At 39.4% G+C, this 17,392-nt stretch overlaps 1 protein-coding gene across 2 annotated transcripts in view; it reads left to right on the top strand.

Annotated features, from left to right (window-relative positions):
• ptprz1b (protein tyrosine phosphatase receptor type Z1b) overlaps positions 1-17,392 on the top strand; it is a 76,919-nt gene continuing 59,527 nt past the window's right edge. For both annotated transcript variants that reach the window (XM_086146907.1, XM_086146908.1), the window contains exon 1: positions 1-202. In XM_086146907.1, the coding sequence (XP_086003033.1) occupies positions 142-202 (61 nt within the window). In that variant the 5' untranslated portion in view covers positions 1-141. The remainder of the gene's footprint in view (positions 203-17,392) is intronic.

Here is a 17,392-nt window from a genome sequence, read left to right on the forward strand (position 1 = left end):
CCAAAGCCAGCTCAGCCAAGCCGAGTTGAGCCAGGGGGCGGCAGCGGAGCGCCGATGACCTGCTAGGCGCATCTTTACGCACGTCCGTCCCCGCGCGATCCCGCGTTCCGCATCTTCTCGTTGAGTCTTCTCGCCGAGACCATGGAGACGACCGTCCCCGGGTCCGAGATGTTCTGTCTGCTGCTCCTCTTCAGCCAGATTGGTAAGGAAATGCATCCATCGTCATGGTTTTAACAGACCGAACGCCTGCTTTTTATTTAATTTATATATTTTCTGTACAGTTGAGTCGGCGTTTATAACATGCGTACACGCGCATTTGGGATGCAGTGTGCCCCAAAATTGCTCTCCCGGTTTTTTGGGATGTGATTGTGTCGCACAGAGTAGAAGCCTTTGCGTGAGTCTCATCCGCAGAGCACGCAGGGGATTTGTCTTGGCATATCTTTGCAGACACATGTTGAAGAATGAATGAAGCTGCAGCCGCCAACCTGCAGCCCCAACTGTCTGGTATGAAGTAGTTGTTACGTCCAGAATACAAATGATATTCATCTGTGCAGCTGCGCAAGTTTAGGATTATATCCATACTTTTATTGTAATCAATAATCAGGAACAACTGTTGACAAAGAATTGTCTGAGGATATCACTGTTCAATCTTCAATGTTAACGCGAATAAATGTTACCTGCACTGTGTAGTCAAATAAAACAACAGATATATGTTCATTTCTAAAAACTAGAAGTAATAATTCTCCTTTGTTCGCTCAAAAGTGAAATTCTGCCATTTATACTCAGTATTAAAACTTATGTGCAAAGAGGTCACGATTAGAGGACCAATAATGTAAATAAGGATCATTGCCTGTTGCTCCAGTGTGATCATAGACTTTAAATGTTAGTGATCTACTGATCAAAATGAGAATTTCGGAGAAAATAGAAGTGACCATACATCCTTGTTCATTTGAAATCACAGCAGGTTCTTGGTTCTGAATATCCCTGCAAGATCATCGCGACATTTAATCTCAGCAGCCCACTGTAGCCCTGTTTGTATCGTGTTATTTACATTTTTACCTCATATCTGATGCTGATTGAAATATGGCATTTTTGTCCAGTACATTCAGTATGAGATCAGAAGGGATGGAAAGGCTCAAGCAGCTATGGTAACCATCCCATTTACGTTCATAATAACGATAATAGTAATGATAGGAATAAAAAGTGAATATATTTCAGTGTAAATATAGGCTTAAATTATGTCATAAAAACAAATGTAATTTACTGGCACATGAATAACATCCTTAGATGTCAATGTACAGATATCCCATGATACCCTAACTCTGAATGGGTCAGGAGTAAAGAATGAAATCACACATGAATTTCTGTGTCCTCATTTTCTAACTTTCAAACACAGACAAGGAACAGATGAAGTCCATTCTCTCAGATGTTGCTTTCTTTATACAGCGGTTAGATGAAGAGCGGATCTAGAGGTCTTCCACGCTGTGGAGATTTGCTGATCGTGAGGGCCACTTCAGTTATAATTCTAATGCTCATTAAATCACTCAGAAGCCCTTGTCCTGAACTCAAGCACCAATAATTCAATTGTTTCTACTCTCATCACTAGCAAATCAGTGTTGCACTGCAGGCACGTTAGTTCTTCACAACATTGTTGAACTAGATTGTCGTATAAAGTTGCATCTTATATGTAAATTTCAAGCACAAATGGTTTGAATTTACTTATTAGCTCATTAATTTAGTAAACATTTGTAACCCAGGAGCTCACAAGAAATCTGAAAATCAACATGTTCTCAAAGACCCTGTAAGTTCATGCCTCTTATCCAATATCACCTGGAACATGATGGGCTTTTAACCCACTCAAAATCCATCAGTGTGAAGTTATTTTGCATTTATTTTGCATATTAAAAATTAATATTATGAATGATTGAAATTATGCCATTACTATATTAAGTAAATCCCTTTGAATAGCTTTGAACGAACAAAAATTGTCAGTTATTGAAAAAGTTCAGTGGCTGTTGAAACATTTTTAAGGGGAAAGCCAGCTGAGAATTACAGAATGTCATGACCAGCTCTCAACGGCCCTTGCTGAGATATTTAGAGTTTTTTGGGGAGTTTTCGTCCAGCGGTTTTTGATGTTTCTGGAAGAAGAGAAGCTACCAACTAATATTGAGAACCCTCCAAACATAAAAGTGTAGCGCGTAGCCTTTAGATACTATTTTTTAACAATAACAACAAAAAAAAATCAAAACTAATAAACCATTGAAGATGGAAGCGGGCAGCACACCTGCTGCAGCCCCGTCGTGCCGATGACTTCCAGGTGCGCGAGAGTCAATCCTCCAATCAGGAGATGCCTATTTGGAACATGTGATCAGACTGTTGCACAAAAGAAAACTGAAACATCTATTCCAGATAAGCCGGCCTCTTTAACACTTGTTCAGGGGAGTTTGTGATGGAGTCTTTATGTTCTTATGTAGAAACACTTACAGTGTTCACGGGACAGAATTGATGTGCTCGGTGAGTGTGCTGATCGGGAGGGAAGATAAAGTCGTGTTTCTCATCGCCTTAAGTTGTGTGTGTGTGGAAAAAAGAAAGGGGGGGAGGGGGTTGCCATCCTGTGAGTTATGTTAGCATGCATGCAACATTTCACAAATTGAATCCTGAAAATCCACAGCAGTGTGACGCCCACCCCCCTTTTGCTTCTCCAACTCTCCCTGTCTGGAATTTGGTGACCCTCTTTGGACCTGATCTTAAGTGAGAGCCAAACACTGGCACCATACTAATTGTCTCATCTTCATAAACAAGTGTGGCAATCTGGCGGAAGTACATGCTCATCTATCTGGCAGAGGCGGCATATGTATTATTAAATCCGGTCAACCTGAGGGTGGCAAATCGCCCAAACATCAAGCAGGAGCCCCCGTCTGTGTTGGTGATCCCCTCCCTGGCTTCAGTTTTGTAGGAGAGAGAGCTCTCCGTATCACACTGGGTAGGTGCCGTGTTTTGTTTGTGCTTGTGTTTTGCTCCAGTGTTGCTCATGGAAAGTCAATCTATCTCACCAAAGAATCGATCCCCTCTGCCTCCCTGCGGTCATGTAGCCCACAATTAAAACAAGCCAGTATTAGCATCAAATATGATTTCAAAATTAGGAGTAAAATAAATAAATAAATCTCACCATAGTCCACAAGCAGGAGGATCTGGAGTGAAATGAATATTATCATAGGCATTGAAAACCATGTCAGATACACAATACACATTTAGAAAAAGCATGATCACTGTGATAAGAAGCACCTTTCCCTGTTAGTTTGAATTCTCAAGATTTTTTTTTTTTTTTTTTTATAATTCTTGCAGAGGCTATTTTGGTTTTATTCAGATTTTTATGTTTCATCTTCCTAATTTTGGAGTTATTTATTACTGCAGTCTCAAAACACAGATTTTTGGGCCATGTATTTCTGTGTTTTCTTTTGTGTTTCCATGGCTACAAAATGGTGACTGTCGTTGATAGTTCAGTCCTGTTCTCAACATGTCCTTTGTTCAAATTGACCGAACATCTTGGAATCACAGAGATCCTTTTGTGTAAGATATAGTCATACAGAATTGGATGTTGAGTAATTGAGTTATTTCAGCTTTGGCTTAATCTATTCTTTTCTTAGTGCCTTTCAAATTTACATTATTCATTGTAATGTTCAGACAAACCCTTTTTCAGCTAAATGTATAACATCAAATCTCAGCCAATGTGGGATCAGATCTATTTATATATATATATATATATATATATATATATATATATATATATATATATATGTTGGTCCAGACGATGACTGTCGTGTCTCTGTTTTTTGAGTTACTGGTCAGATTACCTGGGGCTAAGTGCATGAGACTCTTTGCATAACTTGGTGCAGAATGACAAATATGGTAAAAGAACAGATGAGAGGGTGCTGTCATCCCTTAATTGTCTTTCACTTTTGGTCGTTTGGTTCAAATCCTAGCAGGGCTGTAGCCACTAGTCATGTGCCAGAAAAATAAGATGACACAAACGCCACCAGCTTTTAACACCTTCCGCCACTTGCTGTCACTACCATCTCTGACTCCTAGGTTGGGTGCAATAATTTCCTGGTATATTTGAAGTGGTTTCTGCTTGTCTCATGTCAAGATCCTCTTCCCAGATACGCTTTTGCTCTGTCAAACTTTCCCTGTGGTTACCATGTATTAAAGTTTACATGTATTTAGTGAAAGCCAGTTCAGTTCCTTTCAGATAATGATCATGTTTTCTGTAGTTTAGCTAGAGAGAGAATGTACCCTATGGGGAAAGGGAATCCTGCCGAGTCTCTTTCCACCATCTGTTCCACAATATGCCAAGATACTATTAAAACAGAATCGCAAACAAACAGTTTCCTTCCTTGTTCTCTAGCTCACCTTGTTCCAACACACATGTGAGACACTGTAGTCATGAAGAGATTCATCTAACTTTTTTTTTTAAAGACAAAAAATCCAGTGCCTGAATGTCACTCGGCTCCTTATAAATAATCATCGTGTCTAATCCAATCTCAGTCCATATGTAAATTTAAACCTGTCACTGAAAACCATCAGGACTGAAATTAAAATATGATAAAACTTCCTGTGGGTTGATTAGGGCTAGCCCTGAAAGAGAATTGGGGAAAATTGAACCTGAGCTCTGAGTCACTCAGAGGATCACTACCTGAAATTGAACTGGGCCATCTGTTATTAATGACCTGAGATCTGTAACCTGCCAGTCCTGGACCTGCAAGTGATCCACTTTATGTTTGAATGACTGAAACTGCATCCAACACTACCATGATAAATTAGAGCTGAATGTACTCACAAGGCACTGAGGCCATAACCACTGTGATGAGCTCAGTGCTAGCGACGTCACAAGTCATCAGAACTAAACTCGTCTCCATCTCTCATCCCTGCTCCCTCTGCTCCACTTGATATTTCTGTCCAGCTGTTGTCACAGATGACGCTTTTAGAAGTAGCTCTGGCGCTTGCTTGGAATGCAGCATGATGAAATTAGTTTCTTTTTGATCAAAATATTGATTCCTTCATTACCACTGCTAACATTAACTTTACGCCTTTACTTCACTTTCCTTCACCTGTAAATTTGACCCAAAAGAGTTAAAACAATAGTCCTGACTATTAGTCAGACATCTGACTAATCTTCTGCTTCTCCTTCGGATTTTCCCTTCTGGGTTGCCACGGCGAATCAACCTTCTCCCTCTAACCCTATTCTCTGTTTCCTCCTCTCTCACTACATCAATAAATCTTGTCTTTGGTCTTACTCAAGACCTCCTGCCTGGCAGGTCCAATTCCAGCATCCGTCCACCAATATATTTACTATCCCTCCTCTGTACATGACCAAACCATCTCAGTTTTGCTTCTCTGACCTCTCAAAAACAGACAAAAATCTAACATGTGCTGTTCCTCTGACACTCATTCCTGATTCTATCCATCCTTGTCACTCCAAAAGAGTGAGTCTTTATCTCTGCCTCCTATCTTTTCATCATTGTAACTTCATTGTATGGCTCATCGCACTTGTAAGTTACCAGATGTTCCTGTCTTTTCTGGAACAAAGTGTTCACTACAGCCATTTCCATACTTTTTGCAAAATCTACCACCATATGTCCCTCTGCATTGCTATCCTGTATACCAAATCTGCCCATCACTTCTTTATCCCCTCTATTGCCTGCACCAACATGCCCATTGAAGTCTGCACCAATCACCACTCTCTCAACTCTGGGGATCTCACTTCATTTAGTTTATTCCAGAACTTCTCCTTCTTCTCAAACTCACGATCCACCTGCAGGGCATCGCCAATAACAACATTGACATCACACCTTCAATTTCCAGTTTCAGACTCCTAAGTCTATCTGACATTCTTTTCACCTCAAGAACATTCCTAACAAACTCCTTCTTCAAGAGAACTCTTACTCAATTTGTCTTCCTGTCAGTACCATGATAGTACAGCTTAAAGCCTGCTCCTAAGCATCTAGCCTTACTACCTTTTCACCTGGTCTCCTGGACCCACAGTATATCCACCTCCCTTCTCTGCATTATGGCGACCAACTCTCTACCTTTTCCTGTCATGGTCCTGATATTCAAAGTCCCTACTCTCAGTCCCAGACGCTTGCCTTTCCTCCTCGCTCTGCTTCCAAACACACCTTCCTCCTCTCCTCCTTTGACCTACAGTAGCCCCGTTTCTATTGGTAGCCTGTAGGTCATCATAACCAATGGTGTTCACCTTTAACCCGGGCCGGGACGGATCCGGTATGATCTGATTATTGGGTTTGATTCGCATGTTTGGTTTTGTCAAAAGTTTTACGCCGGATGCCCTTCCTGATGCGACCCTCTGCGTTTATCCAGGCTTGGAACTGGCTCAGGGAGACACTGGCCCGTACCGCCCTGAGGCTGCATTAGTCAGACATGTAACTAATAAAGTAACTTTAACTTTTAAGAGGACAACGCAGATGTTGATGAACTCATATTTTGAAGAGTTGGATTTGGTGAATCACCAACACAATTTAAAAGCGACAAAGTATTCAATGTGAAACAGCTGTTATCCTGGTACTGATATGTGGTTCATTGACATCGCAGACTACATTCAACCAAATATAAGTAAATTAAGATTTGTGGCCAGCTGGGCTCCTGCAGGCTGCTTTTACTGTTGCCTCCCTTGAGCAAACTGTTTTGCTTGTGAGCGTTCCTTTGAATATGCCAGCTCTCATTGAGTTGACTGATCCATCTGGTGTTGTAAGCATCAAACTTATGTTGATAATGATTAACTGATCACCTGCAAAGACAGGACATGTACTGTAATCCGACAGGGAACCTGTCTTTGAGTTTGCATATTCTCCCTGTGTCTGTGTGGGTTCCCTGCGGGTTGTCCAGTTTCTTCCCACAGTCTTTGCAGTAGGTTAGTTCGAGTCCCTAAATTACCCAGACTTGTGAATGAGTGAGTTGATTTTTGTATGTCTATATGTGGCAATTGACTGGTGACCTGGCCCGGGTGAACCCTGCCTGTCACACATTGACAGCTGGGACAGACTCTGCCTCCCCCTCCCCCCCGATCCTGATTGAGGGATAAGTCTTATGGATAATGCATGACTGATAGAATGAGCAACTCACAGTTCTGCTTTTTAATCTGAATTCGTATGTCTGACAAAAATGAACATGTATTATATGTCCGAGATGAGCATTGTGTTTCAAATTGATTCCGTGAAATTCGGTCATCTGATTCCTATCAAACAGCATTATTCAGCAGACTGAAGTTACGGAGTAATACATTTGTAATTATTTCTATTTGGGTCATTATTAAATTAATAAAAATCCCAGTGTCAACACAAAACAGCTCCAGATAAACAGCTCTAGATAAACACTCGAAATGTAACTCAGCATCTGAATCTGTTGGCTTTCTCTGTATTTACTATAGTTTATCGTCTTTAACAAATGTCATTCGACGACCCACATTCATTTTAAACTTTTATTGGGCGTACATTTTATTGCACTATGAAATTCTGTTTAAGGACACATGCTGGAATAGCAATTTTCTTTCAGAATTTGAAAGAAAGATTAAGGAATCCATGCCGATGACACAGTTATGATGAGTTGAGTCCAACTCAGCTGTTGATACGAAAGATGCCTCTACAGCTTCTGTTCTGAATCAATTTAAATGTGCCAATTACTATGAAGCCTGATTGGGGTTCTGCTAGGGGGCACCCATTGAAAAGGAGGCGTTTTAAAGTGAAGTTTGATTTAGCCTAATGCGTTGCTGTCTAGTGACATGTCCTCTGCTTTGAAATGGGTCCCAGTGAAGATGGAAACAGGGTAACAGTTACCAGGTTTCAGTCTTCAGGAGGGATTTTGTAGCCTGGCCATATGCTTTTCAACAGCATGAGTCCCTCAATTCATCTGATTTCTCAGTTGTTATAACACCTGCTGACTCTAATTCCATATGTTGTTTAGCAGGGAAGGGAAGAGTCTGACTGTATTTTACGGTTTCAGTCCAGCCAATATTTTCACAGTAACAATATGGCGACACAAAGCTGCCATCAAGCGCTGGAAGGCTGTGTAACTTGGGGTGAATAGAAACTGTAAATAACTGTGGAAGCGTCTCCACATTTCTCTCAGTAAAGGTGGGGAAATTATCCCCCGTAAATCTCAGTATAACTTATCGTAGTTCAACAACAAAATCAGGATTCTCACATATCCTTGAAACCTCACAAAGTATTAAATGTGTCCTTGAAAATGCTGTGTATATGGTAAAAAAAACATAATTTTAAATGAAATCTAACATTACTCTTGCAAAGATATGGATTTTTATCACTCAAATGGTAACACAGGATTTCAAGATGCTGAAGTACTCAAATGGTTATTCTTCTCAATAGTCAAATTTAAGGTCATTTTAAGACCTTTATTTTGTCTTTGGACACTGTGAAATTAAATATGTAACATATGTAAAAGATTAATAGATGAAATAAAATAATACCTCATGAAGAACTAATGAACAGCTACAGTCTGATTTAAAAAATAGTGTCTATGATCATGTACCATCACAATGGCTCCTTTTTTTCTGTGGATGTCCCTGAAAAATTCTTGAGAAAAGTCCTTGAATACACTCCAAGAGAAAATGGAATCCTGACAATAGATAATGTTCTTTAAACTGGGCTTAAAGTTAAGGGGCCAAATGCCATGGACGGATGCCATGGAAAGTGAATTTTCAATATTTACTAACAAATAGCGAGGAAAATGCAATGTCTGTCATCCAGGTAACAGTGCAAAATTCAGATAAACAGTCCATCAAAGCTGTCAGTGAACGCAGCCCAATTCACTTTTAATTCATGACATTATGCTCATTGCCATCTTTGCCATTGTTACCTTCCTCTCATTGTTTTTGGCAAAGAACAAAAACCGTCCTGGTTTGCATGTTTAGCTCATGTATTATGGCGGGTCAGATGGCCACTAAGCCATCTAAACAGTAAATGCTTAGAAAAGTTAAAAGCTATGTTCACTAAACAGCACAAGTCACTCCCTATCACCCATAGACCAAACAAGGGTGTGATAGCTTTTTGTCTTTTAGTGCCAGACTTGTGTTATTTTGAATCATTCATGAATGATTGCTTTCACAGATTTTCAACTGTGAGTGGCTGCAGAGCTGTAAATCACGGGGCTGATTGTGCATGGTGTTTGATGGAGTGACACAACAGTTGCCTGCATGGCATTGATCATTTTGCTGCTCGATAGGATAATTGATGTTTGCCGGTTGTGTGATTGCGTGAAAGTGTGAGAGAGGAACAAACTACAGATTTCTGCTTCTACACAAATCAATGGTTCTTGCCCCATATTCTATTACACTTCATTCTTTTTAAAACTGCTACAACAGTACTGGACAGACCAGAGACTCACAATATTGGATATTCTATTCTCATCGAATTGCAAGTGACAATGACATTATAGAGACTCAACATCACAAAGATAGCTCGTGTTACCTTTTGGGGGGTTAAAAAAACCCTATTCAATGCCACCCTCATATAAGCCATACTTAATATATTATGGATAATTTTAGTTGTAGTAATTGCCTACAAAACACCGACAGACACTCCAGCATGCATTGCATACCGAATGAGTAAAACCATGAATAAAATATTAAAATATAAAGCAGGGGTGGTCTGTTCCATAGTAATATACACCAGGAAGTATGCCAAGATGAGTTTCAACATACCTACTATAGTCCTGGGAAGAGAAGCTACACTGCAGGCCATACACAGTTTTATAATGAAGTGATTGATCAATTAGCATCTTGTTCTCCCCAGGATTACTGAGCTGGGATGCACTGGTATTAAACTGATAACAGATATTAGACTAATTCTGACTCCCAAAGCCAGATTTAATTGGACATTGGCACAGAGGTTCCTTTTTGATTTGTTGTCAAACTGAGCAGGAACTGAATTACCAGCTTTTGGAAGCAGGAACGAGTAACTCTGACATGTAACCAATAACCAATCCAGCGATTCGTTCTGAGCGCTAGCACATGTTTTTTGTCAATAATACTGCTTCAGCTGTCTTAAGGTATCAGTGAGAGTGTTGTCTGTATTCACAATGACAAATGAATCTCTAAGTTTTAGTTTGACAAAAAAAGAAATGCATATTTGCACATTGATTGCACTCAGTGCAGAGATGGGTCATCAAGATAAGCATTAAGTTTTTAGACATCACTGATGATGAGAATAACAGCGATGTAATTAAATGCATTGCTGTTTTTCATTGAATACAGCATTCATTTTAACCAAAAACATCTGACATATTTATTTGAATAACTACAAGTCAGTGTGATTCAGTCTCAACAACGGACATGTTTAGATGGGTATAACAAAATATGATCTGTGGGGAGAAGTAGAAGGGTCTAGTAAATTGTATATTACATTTTATCTCTTTCTCTTTTAAAGTGAATTTTTTTGAGGGTTTGGAATTTACACTGAAAGGAATATAAAAAGTGGTTCTTACCCATCCTATCAGGAGTTGCTTGTATCATTAAATTCTTATGTATATTTTCCCATGTCTAACACTGAAACCCACCAATATGACAGGTAGTGATTGGTCTGCTCTGCAAGATAATTAAAATACTCCCACTGGCAGCAACACAGTGTATCTCTGTTGGTTTACACTGACCTCCAAGCATATAATCCCATCTCTTTCTACTGCAAAGCCCTTCTTAGAACTGCATACACCATAGTGTGTATGTACTATGTAATATAAGTCTTTGCTAGAAATGATTATATTTAGGCAAACTCTCACTCTCTCTCTACCCCGACACACACACACACACACATTTTAGGCTGGCATCCTTAGACCCTGGAAAAAAGTCCTCCATGTGGAAATTAAGTCTCGCTCGAAAAAATGTCCAAAGATGTCTGTGTTTTAGTCCAAAAACGTAATCAGACATTTCAATTTTTTTTTGTTTTATTTTTTTTTGCCACTATAAATTTGTGGGATTATGATGGAGATGGGTTTTATTCTAGATTACATTACTACGAGGTTTACTTATCTATGATGAAATCCCCGGATTGGAATCCAATATTTTGTTGGTTGCAGATTTGAGTATTGTATCATTCACAAAGATGAGATATGGGTTAATATGTTTTACAAAAAATGTACCAATAGAAGTGCGTTGAATTACTGCAGTAGGCAAAGCATTGTGGAAAAAACCCAGATGTGATATTAAATAATGGAATGCCTGCTTTCTCCAGTGATATTTTGAATCCCTTTGCTCTAACCCCCTCCTAACCTTCCCTCCTACTTTTTGGTTTGGCCTCTCCATTTGAAGCATTTTTTCATAAGTGCTCTTATTCTTAAATCCACTTATCTGCAGTCTGGTTCTCTTACTGAGGCAGCATATGGTTATTTCAAAATCATTCTGTGCCAGTAGGAAAGCTTGTTCTCTGTGAAGCTTAACAACATGGACACAAAATGATGCTCAGTACAACCTTGGCTACTCAGAGGTTTGTTCTACTGGGGTATCTTAGAAGTAAGTGAGATCTGACTTGTGCAAATCCATCGTACAATAGGATGGAAGAAAATATTAGCTGGTAAACTGTTGAAAATAAGGAACTGTAAGCCTGTCAGATATATTTCAACTTCCTCTCTTTGATTTGATCTTGGAAGAAAGTAAAAGTTCTCTGACAATTTTAACTACTAACCCACTTTAAAGCTTCAACTGTGGCTCAGACATTTTCTTCTCTTCACTCCTGAATAATCCACTTTCTAACTGTTGAAATGTTTCATGCTGAGTTTTGTTCAAAAATTCAGCAGTTGGACCAATAAATAGCTGGCCTCACTGATTCTTTTCTGCCTTTACTTGATTTTCCCCTCATTGCTTTAATGAAGGTTTGAAACACTGACTGAGGATCAGCAGTGAAAAAGTGGTTTATGTAACAGCTGCTGTGGTTGGGAAGTTTCTTATGCGCTTTGATTCTACTAAAATCCATGTAACTACCGTACATCCAGTATGGCAGCAGCTGTCCTCTGGCCTGTTTGATCCTAAAATAGATTCCAGTTTATGTACAGGACTGATCCCATTTGTTAGCCAGGATGTCAGGATGATGTTTCAGATTGTTCTACAGCTAACCAAGCTCTTCTTTAGTTTGCTGTTCAGTCAAGCATGTTTACTACTGAAGATACAATACACGCCAGTGTCGTCCTTTGTTGATGTCAATGTTTGGTATTTCAAACCATTCAAAATCTAATTTAATATCTAACTACATCCACTCTTAAAATAATTGCCAAGCGTCACTGGTGTAATCACACACGCTGTTACTGCAAATCTTTTGCCAGAATCTGGTTTCTGTCCTTCTCAGGAGCAGCGATTATTTGTATCACGACTCATTGAACCCTATTAAAGTGGTATCAAGGGGTGTGAATCAGCAACAATAAAACAGACGACTGGGCCTCTCCAGTGCTGCTTCTGTAATCGAAAACTTCCCGGAACTTCTAAAAACGTCTGTGTTGATGTGCATGGGCTGGCCACTAGCCTCAGCCCAGTATCGCTGTATTTCCCACATTTGTGCTTCCTCTATGTAGTGTCTCCTTTCTTGTTGCGAGCCATATGTCAAGGCCATTTCCCTGGTCAGAGATGCAAATCTGGTGTAACTAATCATAGCTGAATGATGCTTCTGTCTTTTTCTGGCACATATTCCCATCCTCTTGTCCCACCATACCTTCACTGGTTAAATGAGATACCAAGAGGACACAGACGATTCAGTATTGACACAAGATGTTTTTATTGAATGAATATGGTGATGTTACCATACTGGGGCAATGATTATCCATACGGATAATGTTAAAAGTTGTGAACACCAATGCCCGCAACATAGCCGCTAGTTATTTAATTAAAATGCAAAAGAAAAAAAAAAACAATTTTGAGGTATGCTGGGATCTTGGCTGATACCAACACATAGCACTGTTTTTGGCACTGAGCAATAATGTTATTCTTAATTCAATAATTTTTACGGCTCAGACATATACCTTTATTGTGGGCAATAAATATCTGGTTGTTTGTAAAACCTAGTTTTGGACGTTTAATGCGATGCATTCGTTCCCTTACACTTTATGTACACTAAAATGTCAATCTCAGCTTTACTATTGAACCCAATGGTGATTTGTCATGGGCCTGTGTTCTGGTGGAAAATGATTAATTTTGGCCGGTGGGTTGGCGGCTACGGTGGATGGGAGATGTAACAGATAGAAAGTGAAAGTGGTCATAGATAATCACCGGAGAAGGAAGAGGTAGGGGAGGAGGATGACACGGAACAAAAGGTGAGGAAGAGTGAAACTAAGGCACAAAGTAGAAAATGCCAACGCACTCTTTGTGGTCTCTCCAGTGGAGAAGGTCCGTCTGAAGTTACTGCCACTGACAAGGACAGTCTGTAGTTGCCCAAATAAAGCCTCTGTTGTTTTTTTTTTTTTTTTAAGGCATTACTTATGAGGGGGGAAAAAAGCTCAACTTCTCAGCCTTTCAGCTGATAATTGTACAGTCTAAAGTGCAATCATTTGAAACATTGAAACATCATTTGAGATGATTATTTCATTTTTGAAATCCTTTTGTATAATTTAAACATGACAAATCCACTGCGAAATCTAAAGGAAGAACTTTCCATTTCCCTCAAAATGTTAGAAGACACAGTAATCTGAGCTTTTCCCTAAATATCTTTGGACGGTGGATGGTAATCCTGGCAATGGTTTTACGCTTTCCCTTGTTTCGCTTACTGCTTACAGGGGCGGTTCACATGACAAACATTTCCTTCTCCAATGCAGTTTTTAGGAGCAGATTTCCATGCAAATATTTTGGAGTGTAAAAAAATTGCAAATATTTGACTCACATTTTCTGTAAATGCTTTGCTATCTGAACTCAACTTCCCACACAATACTGTTGAATGTTGTTTGAGAAACAGGTGCACTGGATTCAAATTTACTGTCTAATAGACGAACAGTTTAGAGTTGAAGATGATTAAGAATATTTATCATGAAAATGAAAATCAGCTTAAAATCCAATGTAGGACTTATGGGCAAAATATAAACATTTTATGTGGAGGTTGACATTTGGAGGTTTTGGTATGTTGGAACACAATAGCAAAGTCAATTGTGCCATTAACTAGATCCTCTCAGAATTTACTGATATTGCCCGCACAACCTGCATTAAACCAAAGTGTTCCCTCTAAACAGGTTGTTTGTTCAGGCTGGGTGACTACAAGGGATTTAGTTACAACTAACTGACAAATTGTAATGCGCAGATGGATGAGTTTTTGCAATACATACATTTAAGTTGATGATGACAGGCACATCTGCCAGAACCCATTTACTTTTTAGCCATCTTGATCAGGTTGTTATGGTTTGGTTAATTCCGGAGCTAATATGCACACACTGTGTTTCCCTCGTCAGTTTCCTGAAGGCATCTATTACATTGCTTTACCTCTTCAGCGGCATGTTGTCCCAACATTCATGGTCTGCTTACACACGATAATACTGTGACTTTTTTTAGCATCAGTGTTGTGTAAAACTTAGGTCTTTTGAGCTCCTTCTCCCATACAAAATAGTCTGGATTATCTTGAAGAACGGGGACACAATTTTTCAGCCAAGAGCATCTCCATTCATGCCCAGTGTATTCAGTAGAGGGACTCAGACATTTATATACTGCAGGTCTTTTACCACAACTGAACCCATAATATTCAAAAAGAATATAGAACAGTGATCGCAAGATGGAATTATATATTTAGGGTTTGAGGAGAATTAGCCTTTTGGCTGTTTTGCACAGAAACACATCAGCTTAACAATGTAGGCCCATTTTAATAAGGGATTGATGAATTAGACTCCAATATGCTCTGCACAGCATGGAATCATTAGTGTGTGTGAGTTAATCCGCTGCAAATAGTGTTTGTTGAAAATCAAGTTGATGCTGGACACTTCCACAGGAAACGCAGACTGACACTGAATCTTTGAGGTCAGTCTTTTGTGTTTCTAATTCATATTCATTCTTCTGAGGTGTTGCTTGATGGATGATTATGTGGACACTCAAAAGTGTGTGATAGCATCAGGGTTCCTGTGTGTACATTTTTTGTAGCTCACTGTAAATGATTGCATATTTTGCAAATATGGCTTAGTCTTACATCAGTGATCAGACTGATTATGGCATGACCAGAGCAAAAAGAAAACCTTGATGACCAGTAGAACTGGTAGTTAAAGATATTCAACTGAATAATGTGATTTAAAAAAAACACGTCAAACCTGAACTGTAAAGCCTATTATCGAATTAACCGACAATAGTCATTATCAGGACCTGATTGAGTGAAGTGGGAGCCAAAACTTATTGGTTTAATAAAGTTTTATGGAGGATTACCTATTGCTTTGTCACGCATAGAACAGATTACAAACTGTGAGAATCCACCTCCCCACCCCCACAAACATTAATTCCAATGGAAATCTTAGTGTCTCACTCTTCTTCATTCATATGAGTAGTGGGTAGTGTTTTGTTATATTAGAACTTCAAGTCAACAAAGCAAATGTGTAAATGCACGTAACTCTTTGTGTGTGTGTGTGTGTGTGTGTGTGTGTGTGTGTGTGTGTGTGTGTGTGTGTGTGTGTGTGTCTGTGTGGTTGGGGAATATGTGTCTGCCAGACAAGTGAGAAAGTGGGGGCTTGACCCTCAACTGAAAGATGGAGAGTTGAGGGGATGGTTTTGTATCCATGGTGATAGAGAGACATGGTGATGGAGAGCAGGAAGCTGACAGGAAGTCAGGGTGTTCCACAAACCATCGGGGGTTCTTCCGTTGTCATGACGTTGTTAACTGTTGTCATGGAAACTCAATTCATTCAGGCTGAATGCATTTGGAGAACCTGTTGACCAGACTCTTCAATGAAAGTAGATCTTTCACAAATAGCCCGAGAATTAGCACTTGTAAATTAGAAATTGACTAATTTATAATAAAAAAAAAAAAAAGCATGAAAAATCACCCGCCGCAAACGACTTCTGTGTCGTTAGTCAAACCCTTTAACATTCGTATTTTAACTGTGGTCCTCAATATGTCAAAAAATGTTGCTCTTAAATGTTGATCACTGGTTTTATGTGAGATGGGTAATATGACATGTGTGGTAGTGTAATTATTATTTGAAAATAATTTGTCATTACGGTAATTATTTTGATGTGTATAACAAGGCACAGATGATAGTCTGAAAAAAATATTTTCAAACTTTCTTGACCAGATTAACCAGCAGGAAAAGTTGTAAAAATTTGAAAAAAACAATATATTAATATATTTGAAAACCAGCGAAACATCAACTACAAATTAAAAGCGAGGCCAAAGTGGCCAGGGAGTTATCAGAAAAGTAATATAAAGTCAGTTATGTTCTGAATATTTCTTTCTTGCCATATCACCCAGCCCCATTCATGTAACAAAATTAATCTTTTCCATGACCAAAGGCTGCCCTATTTGGTTCCAGGCCCATTGCAGTGCAACAGGATTACAAATCACAGGCGTGTATGCATGTACGCACACACTAATAGCAGCATTTTCTCAATTTGTGCCTGAGCAGATGGAATTGGTGCATCTGACTGCTCAAACTATGCAGGCAGATTAGTGAGCTACAATTCGCCCACAACTGAGGTGGACGTGTGCAGTCATGCCCCCCCCCCCCCCCCCCCCCCCCCGTAGCTAAGGCAGGACTCAATGCACTCGAGCACAAAAACGCACAGCAACAATGAGCAATTGGGTTGTACATTAAACACAAACATAAGAATCCACACACGTGTGTGTGTTTGTGCCAACTGGCTGGCTTACATCAGTCCCAAGTGCCATCCCTCTAGCATGTGATTCATTCTGTGTCCTACATGCCATTTCATATCACACATGCCTCTTGTTTATACACATGTCATGATCCTTTATGGATTTACCTTTGTTTTTCAGACATAGATCCATGTCTGAGTGTGTCTTTGTGTATCTAGGTGCATCACTTATTCATGGCTTCTTGATAATGGCTTCAGACCTGCCTGCCTGGTTTGAAATGTTACTTGAAACTAAGATTTGAAGGCAGTCCCTCTGATGCAGGGCTGCATTGCTCATTTAAAAGATATCTGCTGGAGGGTACAGTATGGAGGGAGGTAAAGCCACAAACGCACTGGGGAAGAAAGACTGATGTCTAGGATTACCTGTAAAAATCAGAAACACAACAGTTTAAGTTATCACAGATTTGTACATAATATTTACATTTTATGGGGTTAAAATGATATTGAAAGATTCAGGTTGGGCACAGACCTCACTTTTGAGGTCACAGCTCAATATGTTTTATTTAAGGATAAAACCTTAGTCTTCCTTTTATCATCATTCTTTGATTTATT

This window comes from Fistularia commersonii, chromosome 5 (genome assembly GCF_037954325.1).
Source record: "Fistularia commersonii isolate RoL2024-O1a breed Wild chromosome 5, RoL_Fcom_v1.0, whole genome shotgun sequence".
Lineage (NCBI taxonomy): Eukaryota > Metazoa > Chordata > Actinopteri > Syngnathiformes > Fistulariidae > Fistularia > Fistularia commersonii.